Source organism: Schistocerca nitens, chromosome 12 (assembly GCF_023898315.1).
Source record: "Schistocerca nitens isolate TAMUIC-IGC-003100 chromosome 12, iqSchNite1.1, whole genome shotgun sequence".
Lineage (NCBI taxonomy): Eukaryota > Metazoa > Arthropoda > Insecta > Orthoptera > Acrididae > Schistocerca > Schistocerca nitens.
The window spans coordinates 130,495,714-130,521,530 of record NC_064625.1 but is presented as its reverse complement, the minus strand read 5'-3'; the positions used below and the strand labels follow the sequence as shown (position 1 = coordinate 130,521,530).

At 45.1% G+C, this 25,817-nt stretch overlaps 1 protein-coding gene across 1 annotated transcript in view; it reads left to right on the top strand.

Annotated features, from left to right (window-relative positions):
- Nucleotides 1-25,817, top strand: part of LOC126214956 (C3 and PZP-like alpha-2-macroglobulin domain-containing protein 8) — an 877,403-nt gene that overhangs the window by 426,054 nt on the left and 425,532 nt on the right. Inside the window, exon 4 of the mRNA XM_049941592.1 lies at nt 3,686-3,853. Within this exon, the coding sequence (XP_049797549.1) occupies nt 3,686-3,853 (168 nt within the window). The remainder of the gene's footprint in view (nt 1-3,685; nt 3,854-25,817) is intronic.

Sequence of the window (25,817 nt, the reverse complement as noted above, 5' to 3'; positions counted from 1 at the left end):
CGATGAGAGTCGCTTCTGCCTTGGTGCCAATGATGGTCGTATGTGTGTTTGGCGCCGTGCAGGTGAGCGCCACAATCAGGACTGCATACGACCGAGGCACACAGGGCCAACACCCGGCATCATGGTGTGGGGAGCGATCTCCTACACTGGCCGTACACCACTGGTGATCGTCGAGGGGACACTGAATAGTACACGGTACATCCAAACCGTCATCGAACCCATCGTTCTACCATTCCTAGTCCGGATCTGTCCCCCATTGAGCATGTTTGGGACTGGATGAAGCGTCGTCTCACGCGGTCTGCACGTCCAGCACGAACGCTGGTCCAACTGAGGCGCCAGGTGGAAATGGCATGGCAAGCCGTTCCACAGGACTACATCCAGCATCTCTACGATCGTCTCCATGGGAGAATAGCAGCGTGCATTGCTGCGAAAGGTGGATATACACTGTACTAGTGCCGACATTGTGCATGCTCTGTTGCCTGTGTCTATGTGCCTGTGGTTCTGTCAGTGTGATCATGTGATGTATCTGTCCCCAGGAATGTGTCAATAAAGTTTCCCCTTCCTGGGACAATGAATTCACGGTGTTCTTATTTCAATTTCCAGGAGTGTATATTGAACCATCACAGGTTAGCCACATCACTAAAATGTACCTGATCAACACGGACGTTAATAATAACACCATTTGACAGCAGTTTAACAGCGCCACAGTGGGTCACGCCCATGTAGAACACATTTCAAAAAAAAAATTTAAAAATAGTTGTAGTCTTCGGAATTGAATAAATTATATATCTATTAAAATGTAATAGTCTGCAGATTCAGAAAACGCAAAAATTAAAAATTGAACTTTTCATGATTTTGTGCGTTTCCGGAGCCCCTTAAGCTCACGCAGGCTGGCGTGAGGTCTGGAACAGGACAAGGTAATGAATACAGCAAGTAAAGTACATAGCTTCTTGAATACTTAACTTTAATCCATAATTGGTGAACATCTGTCACATAATTGGTGAACATCTGTCTGACGGTACATGCATCACAAGATAAATAGCAATTGATAATGGCGCCTTGCTAGGTCGTAGCAAATGACGTAGCTGAAGGCTAGGCTAACTATCGTCTCGGCAATGAGAGCGTAATTTGTCAGTGAACCATCGCTAGCAAAGTCGGCTGTACAACTGGGGCGAGTGCTAGGACGTCTCTCTAGACCTGACGTGTGGCGGCGCTCGGTCTGCAATCACTGATAGTGGCGACACGCGGGTCAAGTGTGGTGTCTGGCGGTGACACCACACATTGTAAATACATTGAAGAGATAAAGAAACTGGTACACATACCTAATATCGTGTAGGGCCCCCGCGAGCACACAGAAGTGCCGCACCACGAGGTGACATAGTCTCGACTAATGTCTGAAGTAGTGCTGCAGGGAATCGACACCATGAATCCTGCAGGGCTGTCCATCAATCGAGGGGGTGGAGATCTCTTCTGAACAGCACATGGCAAGGCATCCCAGATATGCTCAATAATGTTCATGTCTGGGGAGTTTGGTGGCCAGCGGTGGTGTTTAAACTCAGGACAGCGTTCCTGGATCCACTCTATAGCAATTCTGGACGTTTAAAGTGTCAGATTCTTCTGCTTGAATTGCTCAAGTCCGCCGGAATGCACAATGGCTACGAATGGATCCAGATGTTCAGACAGGAGGATTAGTACGTGTCATCTCTCAGAGTCGTATCTAGAAGTAAGAGGAGTCCCGTATCACTCCAAATGCACACGCCCCAAACCATTACAGAGACCCCAGCAGTTCAAACAGTCCAGTGCTGACACGCAGGGTCCGCAGATTCATGAGGTTGTCTCCATACCCGTACTCGTCCATCCACTCGATACAATTTGAAACGAGACTCGTCCGACCAGGCAACATGTTTCCAGTCATGGACATTTCAATGCCGGTGTTGACAGTCCCAGGCGAGGCATACAGATTTGGGTCATGCAGTCATCAAGGGTTCACGAGTGGGCCTTCGGCTCCGAGCTCCGAAAGCCCATATGGTTCACACAGTGACACTTGTTGATAGCCCAGCATTATAATCTGCAGTACTTTGCCGGAGGGCTACATTTCTGTCATGCTGAAAATTCTCTTCAGTAGTCTTTGGTCCCATTCTTACATGATCTTCTTCCAGCTCCAGCGATGTTGGAGATTTGATGCTTTACCACGGTCCTGATATTCGCATTATACCTGTGAAGTGGTAGTACAGGAGAATTCCACATCATGGCTACCTCGGTGACGCTGTGTCCTATCGCACATGCGCCGTCTATAACACCACGTTCAAACTCACCTAAATTTTAAATAACCTCCCGTTGTAGCAGCAGTAACTGATCTAACATCTGTGCCAGACACTGGTTGTCTTACATAGGCGTTGCCGACTGCAGCGCCGTATTCTACCTATTTACGTAGCTCTGTATTTGAGTACGTAAACTGTATGATCAGAAGTATGCGGATACCTGGCTGAAGATGACTTACAAGTTCGTGGTGCCCTCTAACGGTAATACTGGAATTCACTATGGTGATGGCCCACCCTTAGCCTTGATGATAGCTTCCACTCTGGCAAGCATACGTTCAATCAGGTGCTGGAAGATTTATTGGGGAATGGCATCCCATTCTTCATGGAGTGCTGCAGTGAGGAGAGGAATCGATGACGGGCTGTGAGGCCTGGCACGAAAACGTCGTTCCAAAACATCCCAAAGGAGTTCTATAGGATTCAGATCAGGACTCTGTGCAGGCCAGTTCATTACGAGGATGTTGTTGTCATGTAAACCACTCCGTCACAGGTCGTGCATTATTAACAGGTGCTCGATTGTGTTGAAAGATGCAATCGCCATCCCCGAATTGCTCTTCACCACTGGGAAGCAAGAAGGTGCTTAAAACATCAGTGTAGGCCTGTGCTGTGACAGTGGCACGCAAAACAACAAGAGGTGCGAGCCCCCTCTATAAAAAACACGACCACACCACACCCTAACAGCACCGCCTCCGAATTTAGTGTTGGCACTACACACACTGGCAGATGACGTTCACTAGGCATTCGCCATATCCACACGATGTCACTGGATCGCCACATTGTGCTCCGAAAGCTCATATCGATAATGTTCCTTGAATGTTTTGCGCGCTGACGCTTGTTGATGGTCCAGCATTGAAATCTGCAGCAATTTGTGGAACGGCTGCACTTCTCATGTTCAACGGTTCTCTTCAGTCGTCGTTGGTCCCGTTGTTGCAGAATCTTTTTGCAGCTTCAGCGATGTCGGAGATCTGTTGTTCAGCAGATTCTTGATATTGTCGGTACGCTCGAGAAATGGTCGTCTGGGAAAATCCCACTTCATCGCCACCTCGGAGATGCTGTGTCCCATCGCTCGTCGCCGACTTTAACAGCACGTTCAAGCTCATTTAAATGTCGATAACCTGCCATTGTAGCTGCAGTAACCGATCTAACAACTGCGCCAGACACTTGTCGTCTTATACAGGCGTTGCCGTTCACAGCGCTGTATTCTGCCTGTTTACATACGTGTGTTTGAATACACACGCCTGTTCCAGTTTCTTTAGCAGTTCAGAGTACTTTCGAGAAAGATAGCAGTAGCGATATGGGTCAATAAATTTGTAAGCGGCGCTGTGTGGCAGTGCTGGACTCAGGACATGACGTTTCGGTTGTTCCAGGCCAGGCGGTGATCCCAGTGCTGGTGCCTCTGGACGCGCCGCCATCCTGCGTTCTCCAGGCGGTGGTGGGGGGCAGCGTGCAGACGTCTTCGCGGCTGACGCTGGCGGGGCCCCTGCGGCACGCCATCCTGCGGCCAGACCGGACCTCCTACTCTCCAGGGGACACAGGTGAGGCGCCACCCACACAGTCAGTGGTCTGTCGGGCTACAAGTCTCCAGAGGGTCCAGTCGTGATGTGGGGTAGCGCACGGAAGTGTGGTCCACCCGGCCCATGGTGATTGTGTGTAGGCTATCTGTCCCCATCCACATCATTTAAAGAGGGATAGAGATTTGCACCACAGTGCAAGGAAGAACTTTTGAGGAGGTGCAGTTGGAGAATACCCTAGAAGATATCCCAACCGATGGCTAACGACCTTCTGTAGTGGTGACAATTGTTCCCATCTGATCACCAAAGCACTGTTGGGCTGGTCTAGCAGGTGGGTGGGTGATCATCCGGTCTGCTGAGCACTATTGGCAAGCGGAGAGGACTCAGCCATTGTGAGGCAATTGAGGAGGGTAGTGCACAGAAGTGTGGTCTGTCCGGCCCATGGTGATTATGTGTAAGCTACCTGTCCCCCTCCACATCATTTAAAGAGGGATAGGGATTTGCACCACAGTGCAAGGAAGAACGTTTGCAGAGGTACAGTTGGTGAATACCCTAGAAGCTATCTCAACCGAAGGCTAACGGCCTTCTGTAGTGGTGACACCAATTCCCATATGATCACCAATGTAAAGCACTGTTGAGCTGGGCTAGCACTTGGATGGGTGACCATCCGATCTGGTGAAGACTGTTGGCAAGCAGAGTGCACTCAGCCCTTGTGAGGCAGTTGAGGAGGGTAGTGTATGCAAGTGTGGTCCATCCGGCCCATGGTGATTATGCGTAGGCTACCTGTCCCCCTGCAGATCATTTAAAGAGGGATAGAGATTTTCACCACAGTGCAAAGAAGAAATTTTGAGTAGTTACAGTTGGAGAGTACCCTAGAAGCTATCTCAACCGATGGCTAACGGTCTTCCGTATTGATGACACTGTTTCCCATCTGATCACCAAAGTAAAGCACTGTTGGGCTGGGCTAGCACTTGGATAGGTGACCATCCAATCTGGCGAGGACTGTTGGCAAGTGGAGTGCACTCAGCCCTTGTGAGGCAATTGAGGAGGGTAGTGCACGGAATTGTGGCCCGTCCGGCACATGGTGATTATGTGTAGGCTATCTGTCCCCATCCACATCATTTCAATAGGGATACACATTTGCACCGCAGTGCAAGGAAGAACTTTTGAGGAGGTGCAGTTGGAGAATACCCTAGAAGATATCTCAACCGATGGCTAACGGTCTTCCATATTGATGACACTGTTTCCCATCTGATCACCAAAGTAAAGCACTGTTGGGCTGGGCTAGCACTTGGATAGGTGACCATCCAATCTGGCGAGGACTGTTGGCAAGTGGAGTGCTCTCAGCCCTTGTGAGGCAATTGAGGAGGGTAGTGCACGGAATTGTGGTCCGTCCGGCACATGGTGATTATGTGTAGGCTACCTGTCCCCCTCCACATCATTTAAAGAGGGATAGAGATTTGCACCACAGTGCAAGGAAAAACGTTTGAGTAGGTACAGTTGGAGAATACCCTAGAAGCTATCTCAACAGATGGCCAACAGCCTTCCATAGTGGTGACGCTGGTTCCCATCTGATCACCAAAGTTAAGCACTGTCGGGCTGGGCTAGCACTTGGATGGGTGACCATCTGCTCTGAGGATCACTCGAGCACTCCTGCAAGCGGAGTGCTCTCAGCCCTTGTGAGGCAATTGAGGAGGGTAGTGCACGGAATTGTGGTCCGTCCGGCACATGGTGATTATGTGTAGGCTATGTGTCCCCCTCCACATCATGTAATGAGGGACAGAGATTTGCACCACAGTGCCAGGAAGAACTTTTGAGGAGGTACAGTTGGAGAATACCCTAGAAGCTATCTCAACCGATGGCTAACGGTCTTCCATATTGATGACACTGTTTCCCATCTGATCACCAAAGTAAAGCACTGTTGGGCTGGGCTAGCACTTGGATAGGTGACCATCCAATCTGGCGAGGACTGTTGGCAAGTGGAGTGCTCTCAGCCCTTGTGAGGCAATTGAGGAGGGTAGTGCACGGAATTGTGGTCCGTCCGGCACATGGTGATTATGTGTAGGCTACCTGTCCCCCTCCACATCATTTAAAGAGGGATAGAGATTTGCACCACAGTGCAAGGAAAAACGTTTGAGTAGGTACAGTTGGAGAATACCCTAGAAGCTATCTCAACAGATGGCCAACAGCCTTCCATAGTGGTGACGCTGGTTCCCATCTGATCACCAAGTTAATCACTGTCGGGCTGGGCTAGCACTTGGATGGGTGACCATCTGCTCTGAGGATCACTCGAGCACTCCTGCAAGCGGAGTGCACTCAGCCCTTGTGAGGCAAATTGAGGAGCTACTCGATCGAGAAGTAGTGACTCTGCTCTCGTAAACTGACATACAGTCGGGAGAGCGGTTTGCTGACCACATGCCTCTCCATAGCTGCATCCTGTGACGCCTGTAGGCTGAGGGTGACACGGCGGGCGGTCGGTGCTGTTGAGCCTTCATGGCCCCTTCATTCATGAAGATGCAAAGCTAGTCCTTTTTGCTGCTGCTACAAGAAAAGTAATCACACCCAGCAAGCAAGAATCAGCTGAGGAAATTGCAAATACTGTCTTTCAGAAAATTATTAAGTGGTTCTCTACAAACGGACTCTCCTTACATTTTGAGAAAACACAGTTTATACAATTCTGTACAATAGATAACATAACACCATTGATAAATATAGACTATGAACAGAAGTCTGTTGCTAAGGCAGAATGTTCAAAATTTCTGGGTGTGTGCATTGATGAGAAACTGAACTGGAAGAAACACATCTGTGATCAGCTGATATGGTTAGGTTCAGCCACTTCTGCTATTAGGGTTATTGCAAATATTGGTGATAAACATATCAGTAATTTAGTCTCTATGCCCATTTTCATTCACTGCTTTCATATGGCTTCATATTTTGGGGCAATTCGTCATTAAGAGAGAAAGTATTCATTGCACAAAAGCGTGTAATCAGAATAATAGCTGGAGCCCACCCAAGATCACTTTGCAGACATTTATTTAAGAAACTTGGGATATTCACAAAGCCTTCGCAACACGTATATTCACTTATGAAATTTGTAATTAATAAACCATCCCAATTCAAAAATAACAGCGAAGTGCATAGCTACAACACTAGAAGAAAGGATGATATTCACTATTCTGGATGAAATCTCACTTTGGCTCAGAAAGCGGTGAATTATGCAGCCACAAAATCTTTGGTCATTTGGCAAATAATAATAAAAGTCTGACAGATTGCCAACCATCATTTAAAAGCAAATTAAAAGAGTTTCTGAATGACACCTCTTTCTAGTCAATAGATGAATTCTTAGATATCAAGTAGTAACTGTAAAAAAAAGTATATATTTTGTGTAAAGAAAAATTATGTTGAAGAGACACGTTCCGCAGGCCGGAGTGGCCAAGCGGTTCTAGGCGCTTCAGTCTGGAACCGAGCGACCGCTACGGTCGCAGCTTCGAATCCTGCCTCGGGCATTGATGTATGTGTGTTCTTAGGTTAGTTAGGTTTAAGTAGGTCTAAGCTCGAGGGGACTGATGACCTCAGATGTTAAGCCCCATTTGAACCATTGACACGTTCCACATCATTTCTAAATGCCGTATTCATGATCTATGGAACAAGGATTAATGTATGTCTCAACACATTATGATTACAACTCTCTCAATCCAAATGCCACATCCCATTGAAACGGAAGTTTGCACTTTCGACCTATACACAAATATCTGACAAACAGAAAGCTGCATATTAACTGGAATGGGTCTATCACTGAGCCCACAGACCAGGCAACATACCTCGAAGTGACAATTGCCAGATGCCACACGTACAAAAGTCACTGCAAAAAATCGTGAAATAAGGTAACCACAAGGAACAATATCCTCAGAAAACTAATTGGCAATGAGGGGGGCGCCAAATGTACTGTGTTTATAGCCACCAGTTTAGCACTTTGCTTTTCTGCAACTGAGTACGTGTCCGGAATAGATCGGCACATGCTGAGACGGTCGACATAAGCCTTAATTAAACCTGTAGGATGCATGAAGCGCACTTCACTGGAAAATCTCTACCATGCTTCAGGTTTCTGGAGTCCCAAGTCGCATACGGTAGCTCAAGAACATAACAAGCAGTTCAAAAAGACACTGGATGGGGGCCGTACATTATATATGTGAAGACAGTAACTGTTCTCGAAAGAACAGAATACTGTTGTTGACCGTGCAGCTTTTCCCTGGAATAAATGATGACTAACTGAAACCCTCAGCTGCCGACAGGTGTTATTGATATACCTCGATGTGGACAGTTGAAAATGTGTGCCCAGACCGGGACTCGAACCCGGGACCTCCTGCTTACATGGCAGACGTTCTATCCATCTGAGCCACCGAGGACATAGACGAATAACGCGACTGCAGGGACTTATCCGTTGCACGCTTCCCGTGAGACTCACATTCCCAACTGTCCACAATTCTACATATGTATTGTACCTTATAGACATTTGCCCATCCACTCATTACTCGCGCACGCTTTGGCGATTCCCGTAAGAGTTTGGGCACCCTGTGCGCGAGTAATGAGTGGTTGGGCAAATGTCTATATGGTACATTACATATGTAGGATTGTGGACAGTTGGGACTGTGTGTCTCACGGGAAGCGTGCAAGGGATAAGTCCCTGCAGTTGCGCTATTCATCTGTGTCCTCGGTGGCTCAGATGGATAGCGTCTGCCATGTAAGCAGGAGGTCCCGGGTCCGAGTCCCGGTCGGGGCACACATTTTCAACTGTCCACATCGAGGTATATCAACAACACCTGTCGGCAGCTGAGGGTTTCAGTTAGTCATCATTTATGCCATACATTATACCATAGTTTTTATGGATTAAATAGATTAAAATCAAGATATGGGTTCCTCAGTTACAGCTTGCATGAAGCCCGTGATGGCTACTATGTTTCAGAACATCCACCAAGTGGTGCTGAATTATACTACAAGTCATAGAATATGCTAACCTGTGTCAGAACTGGCAAACCTCCTGTAAACATCAGTCTGATAAAACTGAGCGTATTAGAACCTGATGACAACTGTTGGACCTGTGGAGAAATACAAAACGCGCAACGTGTTCCGACATGCTGGAATTGTCCTGCACGTTGCTTCCTAGATGACCTCTGGCTAAACAAGCCTGAATCTTTCGACTTAGCCCGGTATTGGGCCAGAAAAATTGCCAGCGTCAGACACGAAAAAATAAAGTAAGTTAGGTGGGGATGTATGTAAAGTTGGTGAGAAACGTTGAAAACAACTTCTGTTTGACGCCAGACAGTTCTATAGCTCTTTAGAAATATTGTCTCCAATCTTCTGAGTGTAATTCGTGTTACAAAGCCATCTTGCTTCAAGCAGTGTGCAGTGCCATGACACTTTTCTAAATGACTCTCTCCTCAATTGAGATATTTTATTATTTTCTGCCATCAGAGAAGAATACAGAAGGCTGTGAGCCCATTTGCGATTCGATTAATTACGACTGATGAAAGAAATACACACATCGTGGAACACAAAATGTGAGCAAAAGGTTTAGTCAATTCATTTGGAAGAGACGTCCAAAGACAACGTTTTGCCCACGTACTACTGTTAAAATGTCCTCATGTGATGCTTGTCTGGAGTTCAGTGATGGCAGTACTAGAAGAATCAGGACCCATATGAGACTAAGATTTGATGTTGGTTGCTTCACTGAAAACCTGTTGAAGGTAGATGATATGTGTATTGTTAGTTCTGAAATGTCTGTGGTGGAGATAGTCAAAAGGGAATGCCAGAAGGATCAGAGTACAACAAAAGGACAAACGTACGGTTATGGGCAACATAGAGGTACTCATTTCTGCTATAAATCCTAACAAAAAAAATTTTCTGCATTTTGCCTCAATTTTCATTTTTCAGTGTATAAGGAACATTCTCTGTTCAACCATTCCAGGTAAAAAGGTGGAAATTGCTACAGACTTTGTACATACTATAACATAACTTCGTGCAGTACAAAATTTTTCAAAGTGCATTGCCGTGAAGTTTATTTAAATTTTCGTTAAATAATAATTGCTGTGTGTCATACATATAAATTTAAAAAATTGTTGTGACGCTTCTGAGACTGATATGAAGAAAACCGGCACACAATTTTTATCTAATTAATAAGAATAATTACCACATTTTGAAAGTGATAAGGAAACTAACCTTCGAGAAAATGTTCCTCGTGTGATAGTATATGTCCTAAAACTGTCGAGGTACGTTGTAAGGTTCTAAGCACTATGGGACTTAACATCTGAGGTCATCAGTCCCCTAGACTTAGAAGTAGTTAAACCTAACTAACCTAAGTACATCCCACACATTCATGCCCAAGGCAGGATTCGAACCTGCTACCGTAGCAGCAGCGCGGTTCCGGACTGAAGCGCCTGGAACCGCTCGTCCACAGCGGCCAGCCACAAGGATTTGGATTTGACTATACAAATTTAGTTGCTGACTCTCCTGCAATGCCACTTAACTCGGGTCAGTTTCACATAAACAATTATTACAAATTTTTAATGACGTTCCCCAAAAATCTCTGGTCACGGAGTGGATACAGAAAACACGTTTCACTAGAGAAAAGTCTTGATATCACAATGAGATTTATTTAAATCAAACACGTTCGTCTGAATAGTGACTGAGCACTGCAACATTAAACGAGCATTTCTCTTAAACAAGAAATTAAAGTGAAATCCGAGACTGTACTGCTGGTAATATTCAGCAAGAGTTGCTACTGCTCTCTGAAATTACGTGCAACATAGTGTGTACCGGACGGCAACATGACCAGATGTGCATCAGCATAATTATTACGCAGCAGTGGCTGAGCACTGCGGAAATCGATCCGTGCTACAGCCTCAGTACAGTTAAGTGTGCTACAGAAGGAGGATTTGGACATCTTATTGCAGTGAAGAGCCAAAAAACTTGTACAACAGCCTTACATTGTGTAGGGCCCCTGCGAGCACGCAGAAATGCCGCAACACGATGTGACATGCACTCAACTAATGTCTGAAGTACTACTGGAGGGAACTAAACCCATTATTCCTGCAGGGCTGTCCATAAATCTGTAAGCGTACGAGCGAGTGGAGATCTCTTCAGAACAGCACTTTGCAAGGCACTCCAGATATGCTCAATAATGTTCATGTCTAGGGAGTTTGGTCACCAGCGGAAGTGTTTACACTCGGAATAGTGTTCCTGGAGATACTTTGTAACACTTCTGGACTCGAGGGGGGGAGAAAGTAGAGGTGCCGCATTGTCTTGCTGGAACTGCCCAAGTCCGTCGGAATGTAAAACGGACATGAATGGATGCAGCGGATCAGACAGGATGTTTACGTACGTGTTACCCGTCAAAGTCGTATCTAGACGTATCAGGGGTCCCATATTACTCCAGCTGCAATCGCCCGACACCATTACAGAGCCTCCACCAGCTTGAACTGGTTCCTGCTTCAGTGTGATTCCGTGCATGCCGGGGCTCCGCATATTACCACTACTGTTGACATCGTGCGTATGGCCGATGGCTGTGTCTGGTGGAGGCCGATTGCTGTGACTTGGCTGTCTGCGCACCGGGTCGATCAGAGGACACTGGAGTCAAGTCCACAATAGAAGCGCGCCATGAAATTTCCGAGTTTTGCGTCCAGAGTTCTGAGTGATGTCGAACTGGTCTCTCCGATGGTCCTTACGAGAACTGCCGACCGTTCCGCGCAGAAGCCACCCAAAACTCAGGGCGATGAGTCGCCCGAAAGTCCATAACTGGCAATCCTGTCCCAGCGGCAAACTCCGCGGCAGTGAGACTTCAGGAACTAGTGTGCTGGATTCCCATCACACACAGGGGAAAGTGGGTAAAGAATACGCGATTAGTACACTACTGGCCATTAAAATTGCTGCACCAATAAGAAATGCAGATGATAAACGGGTATTCATTGGACAAATATAATACAGGGTTATTACAAATGATTGAAGCGATTTCACAGCTCTACAATAAGTTTATTATTTGAGATATTTTCACAATGCTTTGCACGCACATACAAAAACTCAAAAAGTTTTTTTAGGCAATCACAAATGTTCGATATGTGCCCCTTTAGTGACTCGGCAGACATCAAGCCGATAATCAAGTTCCTCCCACACTCGGCGCAGCATGTCCCCATCAATGAGTTCGAAAGCATCGTTGATGCGAGCTCGCAGTTCTGGCACGTTTCTTGGTAGAGGAGGTTTAAACACTGAATCTTTCACATAACCCCACAGAAAGAAATCGCATGGGGTTAAGTCGGGACAGCGTGGAGGCCATGACATGAATTGCTGATCATGATCTCCACCACGACAGATCCATCGGTTTTCCAATCTCCTGTTTAAGAAATGCCGAACATCGTGATGGAAGTGCGGTGGAGCACCATCCTGTTGAAAGATGAAGTCGGCGCTGTCGGTCTCCAGTTGTGGCATGAGCCAAATTTCCAGCATGTCCAGATACACGTGTCCTGTAACGTTTTTTTCACAGAAGAAAAAGGGGCCGTAAACTTTAAACCGTGAGATTGCACAAAACACATTAACTTTTGGTGAATTGCGAATTTGCTGCACGAATACGTGAGGATTCTCAACCGCCCAGATTTGCACATTGTGTCTGTTCACTTCACCATTAAGAAAAAATGTTGCTTCGTCACTGAAAACAAGTTTCGCACTGAACACTGTTGCAACCGCGCCGAAAATTCTAAGCGTTTGACTTTGTCATCGGGTGGCAGGGCTTGTAGCAATTGTAAACGGTAAGGCTTCTGCTTTAACCTTTTCCGTAAGATTTTCCAAACCGTCGGCTGTGGTACGTTTAGCTCCCTGCTTGCTTTATTTGTCGACTTCCGCGGGCTACGCGTGAAACTTGCCCGCACGCGTTCAACCGTTTCTTCGCTCACTGCAGGCCGACCCGTTGATTTCCCCTTACAGAGGCATCCAGAAGCTTTAAACTGCGCATACCATCGCCGAATGCAGTTAGCAGTTGGAGGATCATTGTTGAACTTCGCCCTGAAGTGTCGTTGCACTGTTATGACTGACTGATGTGAGTGCATTTCAAGTACGACATACGCTTTCTCGGCTCCTGTCGCCATTTTGTCTCACTGCGCTCTCGAGCGCTCTGGCGGCAGAAACCCGAAGTGCGGCTTCAGCCGAACAAAACTTTATGAGTTTTTCTACGTATCTATAGTGTGTCGTGACCATATGTCAATGAACGGAGCTACAGTGAATTTATGAAATCGCTTCAATCATTTGTAATAGCCCTGTATACTAGAACTGACATGCGATTACATGTTCACGCAATTTGGGTGCATAGATCGTGAGAAATCAGTACCCAGAACACCCACCTCTGCCGTAATAACGGCCTTGATACGCCTGGGCAGTGACTCAGAGCTTGGACGGCGTGTACAGGTACAGCTGCCCATGCAGCGTCAACACGATACCACAGTTCATCAAGAGTAGTGACTGGCGTATTATGACGAGCAGTTGCTCGGCCACCATTGACCAGACGTTTTCAATTGGTGTGAGATCTGGAGAATGTGCTGGCCAGGGCAGCAGCCGAACATTTTCTGTATCCAGAAAGGCCAGTACAGGACTTGCAACATGAGGTCGTGCATTATTCTGCTGAAATGTAGGGTTCTGCAGGGATCAAATGAAGGGTAGAGCCACGGGTCGTAACACATCTGAAATGTAACGTCCACTGTTCAAAGTGCCGTCAGTGCGAACAAGACGTGACCGCGACGTGTAACCAATGACAACCCATACCATCACGCCGGGTGATACGCCAGTATGGCGATGACGAATACATGCTTGCAATGTGCGTCCACCGCGATGTCGCCAAACACGGATGCGACCGTCATGATGCTGTAAACAGAACCTGGATTCATCCGGAAAAATGACGTTATGCCATTTGTGCACCGAGGTTCGTCGTCGTGTACACCATCGCAGGCGCTCCTGTCTGTGATGCAGTGTCATGGGTAACGGCAGCCATCGTCTCCAAGCTGATAGTCCATGCTGCTGCCAACGTCGTCGAACTGTTCGTGCAGATGGTTGTTGTCTTGCAAACGTTCCCATCTGTTGGGTCAGGGATCGAGACGTGGCTGCACGGTCCGTTACAGCCATGCGGATAAGATGCCTGTCATCTCGACTGCTAGTGATACGAGGCCGTTGGGATCCAGCACGGCGTTCCGTATTACCCTCCTGAACCCACCGATTCCATATTCTGCTAACAGTCATTGGATCTCGACCAACGCGAGCAGCAATGTATCGATACGATAAACCGCAATCGCGATGCGCTACAATCCGACCTTTATCAAAGTCGGAAACGTGATGGTACGCATTTCTCCCCCTTACACGAGGCATCATAACAACGTTTCACCAGGCAACGCCTGTCAACTGCTGTTTGTGTACGAGAAATCGGTTAGCAACTTTCCTCAAGTCAGCACGTTATAGGTGTCGCCGCCGGCGCCAACGTTGTGTGAATGCTCTGAAAAGCTAATCATTTGCATATCACAGAATCGTGTTCCTGTCGGTTAAATTTCGCGTCTGTAGCACGTCATCTTCGTGGTGTAGCAATTTTAATAGCCAGTAGTGTATTTAGCTCCTCGTGTCTAGTAGATGAGAAGGTTAAAACAACTTTCCGGATGACAATTTATTGCCGGTTTATTTGGGAACAATTCGCATCAGTTACAGCTGCCTAACTTTTAAAACAACGCTGAAATGTCCACATATGTAAGACACTGTTCGTTCATAGTCTAAGCCGCATCGTCTGGTAAAAGTACATGACATGTAGTCAACGAGGCCGCACTAACATAAATCACAAGAAAATTCACCATGTCCTTCATAACCGTGACGCCACGATTGGGAGCAATTATCGCACTTAATCCAATCTTCCCTGATAGGCTCCTTGTAGACTTCACCAATCATTGAAAGTTCAGGACATCAGATCTACATCTACATAGATACTCCCCAAGCCACTGCACGGTGCGTGGCGGAGGGTACTCAGTACCACTATTAGTCATTTCCTTTTCTGTTCCACTCCTTAATCTAGTGAGAGGAATACGATTGTCCATATGTCTCTGCATGAGCCCTACTTTCTCGTTTCTTATCTTCATGGACCTTATGCAATGTGTGTTGGCGGCAGTAGAATCGTTCGGCAGTAAGCTTAAAATGCCGGTTCTCTAAATTTACTCAATAGTGTTTCTCCAAAAGAACTTCGCGTTCTCACCAGGGATTCCCATTGGAGATCCCGAAGCATATCTGTAACACTTACGTACTGTCAGAGCCTACCGATAGCAAATCAAGCACCCCGCCTCTGAACTGCTTCGATGACTTCATTCAATCCGAACTGGTATAGATCCCGAACACTCGAGCAGTAGTCAAGAATAGGTCGCACCAGCGTTCTGCAATCGTTCTCCTTTATATGTGAACCACTCTTTCCTAAAATTCTCCCAATAAACCGAAGTCGACCATTCGCCTTCTCCTACCACAGTTCTCACATCCTCTTTGCATATAATATCGTGTTGCAACGTTACGTCCAGATATTTAAACAACTTGACTGTGTCAACCAGGACACTAGTAATACTGTATGCCAACATTACAGGTTTAATCTTCCTACTCATCCGGATCAACTTACGTTTTTCCACATTTCGGGCTGGCTGCCATTCGTCACAACAACTGGAAATTTTTGCCACTTTGGCCGGCCCCAATGCTTCCCTAGACATCCCTTGGTATTGTTAACCCAGGAGTCCCTTTATGCCTCCTACAGGAGTGGACGCTCAATGACCTTCATTTGGACCCCAGGCCATGTTGGGATACCGGGCAATGAACATGTAGACCGCCTGGCGAAAGAGGCCACCAGTAAGCCATCTCTGGACTGATTTGCGGGCATTCTTACGCCGCAAAGTTTTCGAGATTTGGGACACTGAATGGCGCATCCTGACCACACCACACAAACTCCGTCCTATCAAGGAGTCGACGAATGTGTGGCGGCCATCCATGCGAGCCACTCGCAGGGACTCAGTTGTCCTTCATCGGCTCTGCATTGGCCACACCCGCTTGACACAGCCATTTACTGCGCCATGAGGACCCGCGTCTATGTCGCTGCGGGCCGGTTTTGACGGTGGTCCACATTTTGTTGGCCTATCTCCTTTTAACTGTGCTTAGGCAGACGTTCGCGCTGCCTGATACGCTCCCTGCCCTTTTAAAAGATGACACTGCTATGGCAGCCTTAGTTTTGCGTTTTGTTTGGGCAGGGGGCTTTTATCACTCCATCTAAGTGTTTGTCGTTTTTTGTGTTGAGTCTGGTCTTTGGCCTACGATTTTAGACTGGATTGTTGTTTTTTAGTGTGTTTCTAGTTGGTTGGCTTTTCCTTTTTTGTCTCTATGGGCGGACAACCACTGTCACACTCTGTGTGATTTTGATCCCTTTTGTCTGGTCTCTGAGTCTTTTTTGTCCTGTGTCGTCTCTTGTCTCCATTGTTCGTTTTTATTCCGTGTGGGTGTTTGAAGTTTTTGGACAAAGGGACCGATGACCGTAGCAGTCTGGCCCCTTCAATCCCACAAACCAACCAACCAACCAAATTAAGAAGTCTTCGAGCCACTCACATTCCTGGGAACTTATTCCACATACTCGTACCTTCGTTAACAGCCTGCAATGGGGACCATGTCAAATGCTTTCTGGAAATCTGGAAATATGGTAGCTGCCTGTTGCCCTTCATCCATAGTCCTCAGTGTATAATGTGAGAAAAGGGCAAGCTGAGTTTCGCACGAGCGATGCTTCCTAACACCATGCTGACTGGTGAACATAAAACTTCTCAGTCTCAAGAAAGTTTATTATACTAGATCCGAAATTATGTGCAAGAATTCTGCAGGAGACATAAGTTAAAGATATTGCTCTGTAATTTCGCGAGTCCTTTCTTTTGCCCTTCTTATCTACTGGAGTCACCTGCGCTTCTTTTCAATCGCTTGTGACTTTGTGCTGGGCGAGAGATTCACCATAAATGCAAATTAGGTAACGGGTCAATGCTGTAGAGTTCTTTCTTTCTTTCTTTCACTTACGCCATAGTCCCGCAGCGTTCACAGGGTCGGCGTGGGTACAACGGATTTGGCAATGTTAGTTGTAGGGATGGCCGGATGCCCTTTCTGACACCACCCCATACCCCCCAGGACGGAATCAGTATACCCAACTGTCTGCGTCTAGTGTAAATCGTGAAATAGTGCGGACGTGTGTCAGATGTCTGCGACACGTGGAAGTGAGGCGGAACGTGGGGACCAGCCCGGTATTCACCTAGCGGGATGTGGAAAACCGCCTAAAAACCACATCCAGGCTGGCTGGCACACCGGCCCTCGTCGTTAATCCGCTGGGCGAATTCGATCCAGGGCCGGTGCGCCTACCCGAGTCCAGGAAGCAGTGCGTTAGTGCGCTCGGCTTCCGTGGCGGGTGCTCCATGCCGTAAGGTATCCTTTGTAAAATCAAACTGGGATTCCATTCTGACCTGGTGTTTAATTTGCTTTTAAATCTTTCAGTTGTTTCTCCATGCCGGGTACGCTTATTACTTTGTCGTCCATACTGGAGTCTGTCCAATGGTCAAATGACGGTATGTTTGTATGATTCTCCTGTGTGAACGATTTCTTGAATGTGTAGATGCATCCTCGGATTTTAACCTGGTTGTTTCAGAAGATGAGGGCGCCGTTTAGTCCATGTTAGCTGTAGAGGTTCAGCGTTGTTGGTACTGGTATTTTGTCTCGACTTGGTTTCGACTGGTTTAGCTTGATTGTCTAATAATGCCTTTTTGTACGGTGACCCAGACAACATCTCGGTTTTTTTGCCGTTTTCTTCTTTGTTGTGGCTCTATCATAATTTGGCAGTGGATAAGTGCTGGATAGGCTCACACCTGCTCGTAGCCGGCCAGAATGGCGGAGCGGTTCTAGGCGCTGCAGTCTGGAAACGCGCGACCGCTACGGTCGCAGGTTCGAATCCTGCCTCGGGCATGGATGTGTGTGATGTCCTTAGGTTAGTTAGGTTTAACTAGTTCTAAGTTCTAGGGGACTGATGACCTAAGATGTTAAGTCCCATAGTGCTCAGAGCCATTGGAACCACTGAACCTGCTCGTACCTCAGCTCTCTGAACTTCATTTGTGTCACGTCCTTGGTTTGTTCTTGGTGACTGCAAAGGCAAATCACCTGTCACTGAGAAGCAACATTTGTTCGTGGGCTCCTGTTAAGCTCCTTTGCCTCCTTCAGTTGTTGGAAATTCAGCTCTCTCAGTGATTTCTGACGTAGAAAAGTCTTCTGTTGTGAAGACATCCGGATTGAATGGGAATATTCCCGTTCATTCAGAGGATTTCTCAGCTGTTCGTATTACGGCTACTATAGAATATGCAACTCGAAATAAAGCACACCCATCTGTCTGCGTAATGGGTCTTCCTGACTTAGTAGCCGTTATGGGACGGGGGATTAAGAGTACGCTCGTAGTCTTTCGCGCTATCTTGCAACGTACTATTAACTGATGCGCTACACAGTTCAATAAACTAAACTCCTTCCGGAAAGGCCATGAAGGCCAAACGGTACCGACCGACCACCGTATCATCCCCAGTTCATAGGCGTCACTGGATGCGGATATGGAGGGGTATGTGGTCAGCACACCGCTCTACCGGCGTGTGTGTGTTGACACGTGGAAATGAAGTCTGAGCCAAGAAAGGTTAGTAATTAGAAAGGTAATTGAAAACATGACCTGTTTGTGATATCGTAAAAAACTGCATTTGTGACAGTCGTGATAGAAGAGGCTTTAGGCCTGTATTACACTATCAAATTTCTTTGTCAAAGCTGATATGTCAAATATTTATGGCGAAGAAGTTTGATGGTGTAATAGGGAACTTTGTCAAATCTCGTCTGTCGTCAAATAAATTTGATCAAATCTAGGACCTCGCTTTAGATTTGATCACTAAGTCGCCTGTCTTCTGTTCACTGCAGCGTGACATGTTACCACGTGGAGCGCTGGCATCGCTACAGCGTTCTGTCATCTGTAGTGTACTTATAAACATGTCCGGTAAATACAATTGGTTTGTACCGCCAACTACAAAATTAATGTAGATGTATGGAGCTGATGAGTCGCTTTACAACGTGAGGCATCCTGAATACAAACATAGATTAAGAAGATTGGAGAGCTATAAAAATATTGCGGAAGTCATTAGCCGTGTGATACAGTTATCGGACACAAAACTTAATTGATTTGTTTATAAAATAAAAATAGGTCTTAATGCACATGAAGTGTATTGAACATTTATTTACCTTCAGACATTGGTCCTTTAGCGCTTTATCAATTTCTGCACACGTTTTAGGTATTATTTTTACTAGTGTGGACTGTAGTATTCGAGTGCTGTACTGTAAGGTCGAGTAACTCTCCCCTGTAGTAAGGAATCGGAGTGTTACATTGAACCTGTCTTCTACAGATATAGCAGTTATTAAGTTAGTATTATGCTTTGTGATATGACGAGACACTTCACTGAGCACATACTGAAATGTATGCTCATTCATTCTTAAGTGATTTATGTCCTCCACTACAAGCTCACGTAACAAGTTTTGTTGAATGCTTTTATCGTCTCGTCATAAAACCCACGACTTCACCCAGGTACGTTTCCTTTTTTTCTCCCGCTTCTCTTCCGCATGATCACACAGTGCAATTGTGATACATGCAATTGCTACGGTTAATAACAAGTTGTTGTTGTCAGCCATCTTGAACTTTGACGAAACATATGATGACAGTGTTATACCCCTTTTTAGCGCCACGTCAAAGATCTTTGTCAATTAAATTTGACGAAATTTGATCATATCTTTCATCAATTCTTTGACAAAGAAATTTGGGATAAATTCTAGTGTCCGATTCCAGTCGTTGGCTTTGACCAATGACGTCATACCTAAGGCAAAGACGCTACATATAGGCAATCTATGAAAGCAATGGACCATAATCGTGAACAAAAGAATGTAGCATACAATAAAATTGCAGTCACATTCACACAGTTATTTACTTAGTCATGAATTATACCGAATCGAACTGATGACAAAGAAAATAAGAACAAGAATTTAAAAAAAAATTCATACAGTTATTTACTTAGTCATGAATTATACCGAATCGAACTGATGATAAAGAAAATAAGAACAAGAATTTAAAAAAAAATTCATGTCTCGTAAGAATTATTCTCGCAATTTATGCGACTAGAAAAGCACAGAGAACCTTTAAATTGTATTTCAGTAAAGCGCATGGTGAAGTCATATGTTATGAGAAAGCGATAATTTAACGATAATTATAGAATCTAACGGGAGAAGCGCAGGAAAATGGAGGTGCAGGGCCGGAAGAAACTAAAATGTACCAGAAAAAGAGGAAAATTATATGAATGGCAAGAAACACGAAACAGCAGCATAAAATGTGGAGAAACCGACACACTAAATTCTAAAAAAAAAGCCACTACATGACAAATGCATATCTGCCAAAAATAAAGAATATTAGAATGGATAGCTAGAATTAATCTATGTAGGTAAATTCCAGTTACAGATTCCAACCGATCCATGACTGATATGACAATTCTTTTTGCAGATATATGCACTGAAACGTAATACCGTTTCTACATTGTTCTCTAAAGCTACTGCGGTGAATTAGAAACTTTGGAATCAGTAACTAGAACTGACCTTCTATATAGGTCAATTCTAGTTACCGATTCCAATATTATTAACATTTTTGCAATAGTTCAGATAGCAATTAGAAATGCAGAAAACAAATGACCCTACATTTTATGACCCACTCGTGCTTAAAAAATTAATTAATGAATCATCGAAAGCCTCGAATCCGATTCCAGTTTTTCGATGGTTCATAATCTTGGACATTTTTGCAGTAAATTTGTGGACTATGTTCTTCTAGGATTTCTAAATTTCTTATTGATCTCAGAACTACTACGAAAAACTATTATAGGTACAGCTTCCAAATTTTTCTCTTTTTCATAGTAATGAAGATAGTAATACCATATGTATAAATCCTGTAACACTTTAATGCACACACTTGTTGTTAAAATTATTAAAATAACGAACTTTAGAATGGTTGGAATTGGTAACTAGAATTAACCCATGTATGTCAGTTCCAGTTACCGATTTCAGTATTTGTTAGACCCCACTTTTTGTCAATTTTCATTACTTGTGTACTCTTCCCATTAGATTTAGCTATTAGTCTTAAACGTTAACGCTTATTCATAATATTATGACTTCATTATGCGCTATACTGTACCGGATTTAAAGGTTCTCTGTGCTTTTCTTACTCGCATAAATTACGATAATAATTTATTTCAGACATGTACACTTCTTATTTCTTTTCTTATTTCTTTTCGTTACCTTTAATTCTTGTCGGTATAATTTGTGGCTAAGTAATTAATCACGTGAACTGAGTTTGTTGTTTTATCGTATGCTACATTCGTTTCTTTACGAGTGTGATCCGTTGCTTTCATAGGTTGCCTCTATGTAGCGTCTGTGCCTTGGGTGTGACGTCATTGCTCAAAGCCGACGAGTGGAATAGGACACTAGAATTGACGCGTAATTTGGTAGTGTAATACCGACCTTGCTAAAGCAAAACGCGTCTGCTCAACTTCTGATTGTACGCAGTCACTAAAGACGTAATCACTCCAATATCACTTGTGAGGCTGCGGCTGAAAGAAGAGATTACAAAAAGGAAAAAGAAAAAGAGAGTATGTAATTACTCTTGTATTGCACCGCTGTTCGTTTTCGTACACCCACTCGCAGTGAGAGAAAAGCGCTATCACACATAGATCAACTGTAACTAGTTCTTGCATATCTCACGCGAGGCGCTGCTGCAGCTTGCAGTCGACGTTGCCAACAATCATTCTCTGTTGACTAATACTAAATTTTAGATATAAAACAGGGACTTACAAGGGAACCTCCCCATCGCACCCCCCTCAGACCTTGTCATGAGTTGGCACAGTGGATAGGCCTTGAAAAACTGAACACAGATCAATCGAGAAAACAGGAAGAAGTTGTGTGGAACTATGAAAAAAATAAGCAAAATATACAAACTGATTAGTCCATGTGCAAGATAAGCAACATCAAGGATAGTTTAAGCTCAGGAGCGCCGTGGTCCCGTGGTTAGCGTGATCAGCTGCGGCACCAGAGGTCATTGGTTCAAGTCTTCCCTCGAGTGAAAAGTTAAATTTTTTATTTTCAGAAAATTATTATCTGTCCGTTCGTTCATTGACGTCTCTGTTCACTGTACTAAGTTTAGTGTCTGTGTTTTGCGACCGCACCGCAAACTTGCAGTTCGGAAGACATTTATTGACCTTGTTATTGAAGTCGCGAGCGATATTTGCTGGATTCATATTGCCCACGGAATACATCTCACGTATTTAATGCACCCTCGTCCAAAGTAGCGAACTGTCAACTGCCAGCCAGCGATCCTCGCCAGCAGGAATACTCTCTCTTCCGTGCGCTGTAGTCGACTGACGTCGTGTGTTTCGATGTTAGTTTAGGTGTAGCGTCCCCATACTACGGCGCAGTTACCTCGCATCGGACGGACGGACAATAATTGTCTGAAAATAAAAAAATTAAACTTTTCACTCAAGGGAAGACTTGAACCAAGGACCTTTCATTCCGCAGATGCTCACGCTAACCATGGGACCACGGCGCCCGTGAGCTGCCAGTGTCCTTGATGTTGCCTGTCTCGCACATGGACTACTCAGTTTGTATATTTTGCTTTTTTTTTTTCATAGTTCCACACAACTTCTTCCTGTTTTCTCGATTGATCTGTGTTCAGTTTCTCAAGGCCTATCCACTGTGCCAACTTATAGCTAAATCTGAGGGGGGTGCGATGGGGAGGTTCCCTTGTTAGTATCGCGTGGAAAAATGCTATTTAGGGCACGATGAAGTGAATGTTGGAACAACAAAATACACATCAAAAACTGGGTCAAATGAAGCAGGGGATACAACCCGTCGGCTTTGACCCATCACGTCAGAATTGGCCAGAGAGCATTTATTACACAGATGAAACCTGCGACCGTAGCGGTCGCGCGGTTCCAGACTGTAGCGCCTAGAACCGCTCGGCCACCCCGGCCGGCGCCTCCACTATCACTAATAGTCTGTTCTTACGTAGATATTAGTACTACCGATGGCAGAACGAGCTACGTACATAATATTTGTACTCCTTACTTCCGTTGACCTGTATATATGTACACTGCTAACGAAAATGTGGAAATGACGTATTTTACATTTGCAACCTGTACCTCAGTTGAATTACGCGAAGAGGCAACAACACGACACATATACAATTTGTATCCCGTACTTCACTATGGGGTACAGTTTTTGCGACTGAAAGTTATAGTTTTGATCACAGCAGTGACAATAGTATCCCATTGTTTGGTTGAGCTATATAGCTACACACAACATTCGTATCCTGTTCTCCAGTTGACATATATAGGTAAATCTCATCAGTGTTACATATGTCGATAGTTTCGGTGTAAAGGTCAACTGAAGGACGGGATACAAATTGTACTTGTGTCGGCCGTTTTGCCTCCAATATTGCTAATACAGATTCGAAAAAATCGTACTGATGCTAGTGCTGGGAAACGAAAGAAGATCGACAGCTACGAAATTTCTATTACGTACTGGACCACACGAAAACATACGTAATGGTGTAATACAACAATGAAATACGTCAAGATAGTCAAATGCAGTAAAAGAAAAAATGGATAACTGAGATTACCACACGGAAACTTCTTAAAAGAATCGAAGCTCGCCTAGAAAGGCATCAAGAAAAATCACATACCCACATTCACAACAAACAGAACATTACGAAAACACACACACACAAACGCACGTACACGCACAGACACACACATTCACCCTCACCCTAATGTGAAATTAGCTAACATATTTCGGAGGGTACATTTGCCCAACAGGATTAACAAAACCTTTAAACGGGTAATATGTTCGGGGAATACTATGTCTGCACGAATACTCGTCTAGGTGACTTTGAAGTGTGTAAATCTAGCTTTTCCCCTTCCCTACAAGAGATTTCACAGCTGACCAATAACCTTCTATACTATATGTGCAAGCCCCTGTGGATAATGATCTAAACTCAATCTTGTGATTTACTACAAGGTACTGATAACCTCTTTCCCCTAAATCCCTATATGAAAAAAAACCGTCTGAAATTACAGTGGAACCCTCTGCAACGTGATCTTCAGTTAAGCTGAGCAAAACTTCCTTCCTTCGATTGAGTACTAGTTGGAACACTACATCGTCACACTGCTGACCTGAAACAACTGCCCCCCAAACCCATAACCCCGCCGGAGGTTCCCCCCTGTTGTACTTCAAATGGTTCAAATGGCTCTGAGCACTATGGGACTCAACTGCTGTGGTTATCAGTCCCCTAGAACTTAGAACTACTTAAACCTAACTAACCTAAGGACATCACACACATCCATGCCCGAGGCAGGATTCGAACCTGCGACCGTAGCAGTCCCACGGTTCCGGACTGCGCGCCTAGAACCGCGAGACCACCGCGGCCGGCTATTGTACTTCCTTTTGCGAAAATGTGATTCGTGAATTTCGAACATAGCCCCCCCCCCCTCCCCCCACACCCAACGGCTCCCTGTATATCATTTATTCCCCACACACTTCCCCACAAAAAGAATACCAATCCACAACTGTACGCTTACTCACGCGACATTCATGCACACGCAGCCACACAGGATATCTCAAACACCAACAGTAAGTGATTTTCATAATGTCTCTCAAGGCGAGCTTAGATTTTTCGAACCACGTCCCTCGTCTAATGGACCGCCACAACCGATATTTGCTGCAGCGCCATACCAAGAAGTCATGAATGTGGCGACGAGATACATATGTTCGCCGCACTCACGACATCGAACATACTCAGCAATGAGACCACACATTTGCAAAAAAAACAAATCGTGGCGAACATGTCTTCGCCCACAGCCTCTCGTAAATCATCAAGATTCATCGCAACAGATAAATCCATACCTAGAAATGAAAATGAGATACTAAAAATTGTTCTAAAATAAGAAACTAATAGTCCAAATTAACTCAGTGTCACCACGAATGAAATTAAGTACCGAATGAATTGGAAACAACAATTTAATAAATGCACACGAAAAATATTTTCAGCAATATGAAACGATCTCTTTTAAAATCACATTCAGTTATTTTAATGTAGAATGTTACCGCTTACCGAGAACACAGACCTGTTTAATTATCTACGGCTGAAGTGAAGACAATACTGTCTATGAGTCATGTATGACGTTATAGGTCAAAGCCAACGGGTTGTATCCCCTGCTTCACTAGACCCCAAAAACTGGATACGGTGAAAGTGATACTTGAACAATTATTTATGAATTAGTGATCCTACGCAACCTGTTAATGACTGCTGTTTGCTTACCTGGCGGCGCGTGGTTTTCTGTTGTTCAGCTCGTTTTTCCAGTCACCATTTTTTGATCAACACTTCGCGTGCAGCTGCAACCAACGGATGCAAAGGCCTGTGAGACACACGGCGATTTTCTCTGATGTTTACCGCTTGAACAGAGGGAGTGCTGAAAACGGTCTGCAGTTGACAGACTGCCCGAACAGAGAACTGTTTCTGCGCAACGGTCGTGGAGCGGTGACGTCATCCCGTCATTGTTGAAGACAACTGAATCGAGCGGAAGTGAGCCGGTGCGCTCTGCTAGTGGTTCACTCACAACTTGTTTAAGTGTGTATATACGGGCGGGCACGGTAGCTCAGCGTGTTCGGTCAGAGAGCTGGTTGGCCTCTGTAATAAAAAGAAACTGAGTGAAAGGTTCAACAACGAACTTGAACGGATGTCATGTGACGTCCGCAACGACCAAACACAACGAACAAAAAAAAAAAAAGATGGATAGAGCGTCTGCCATGTAAGCAGGAG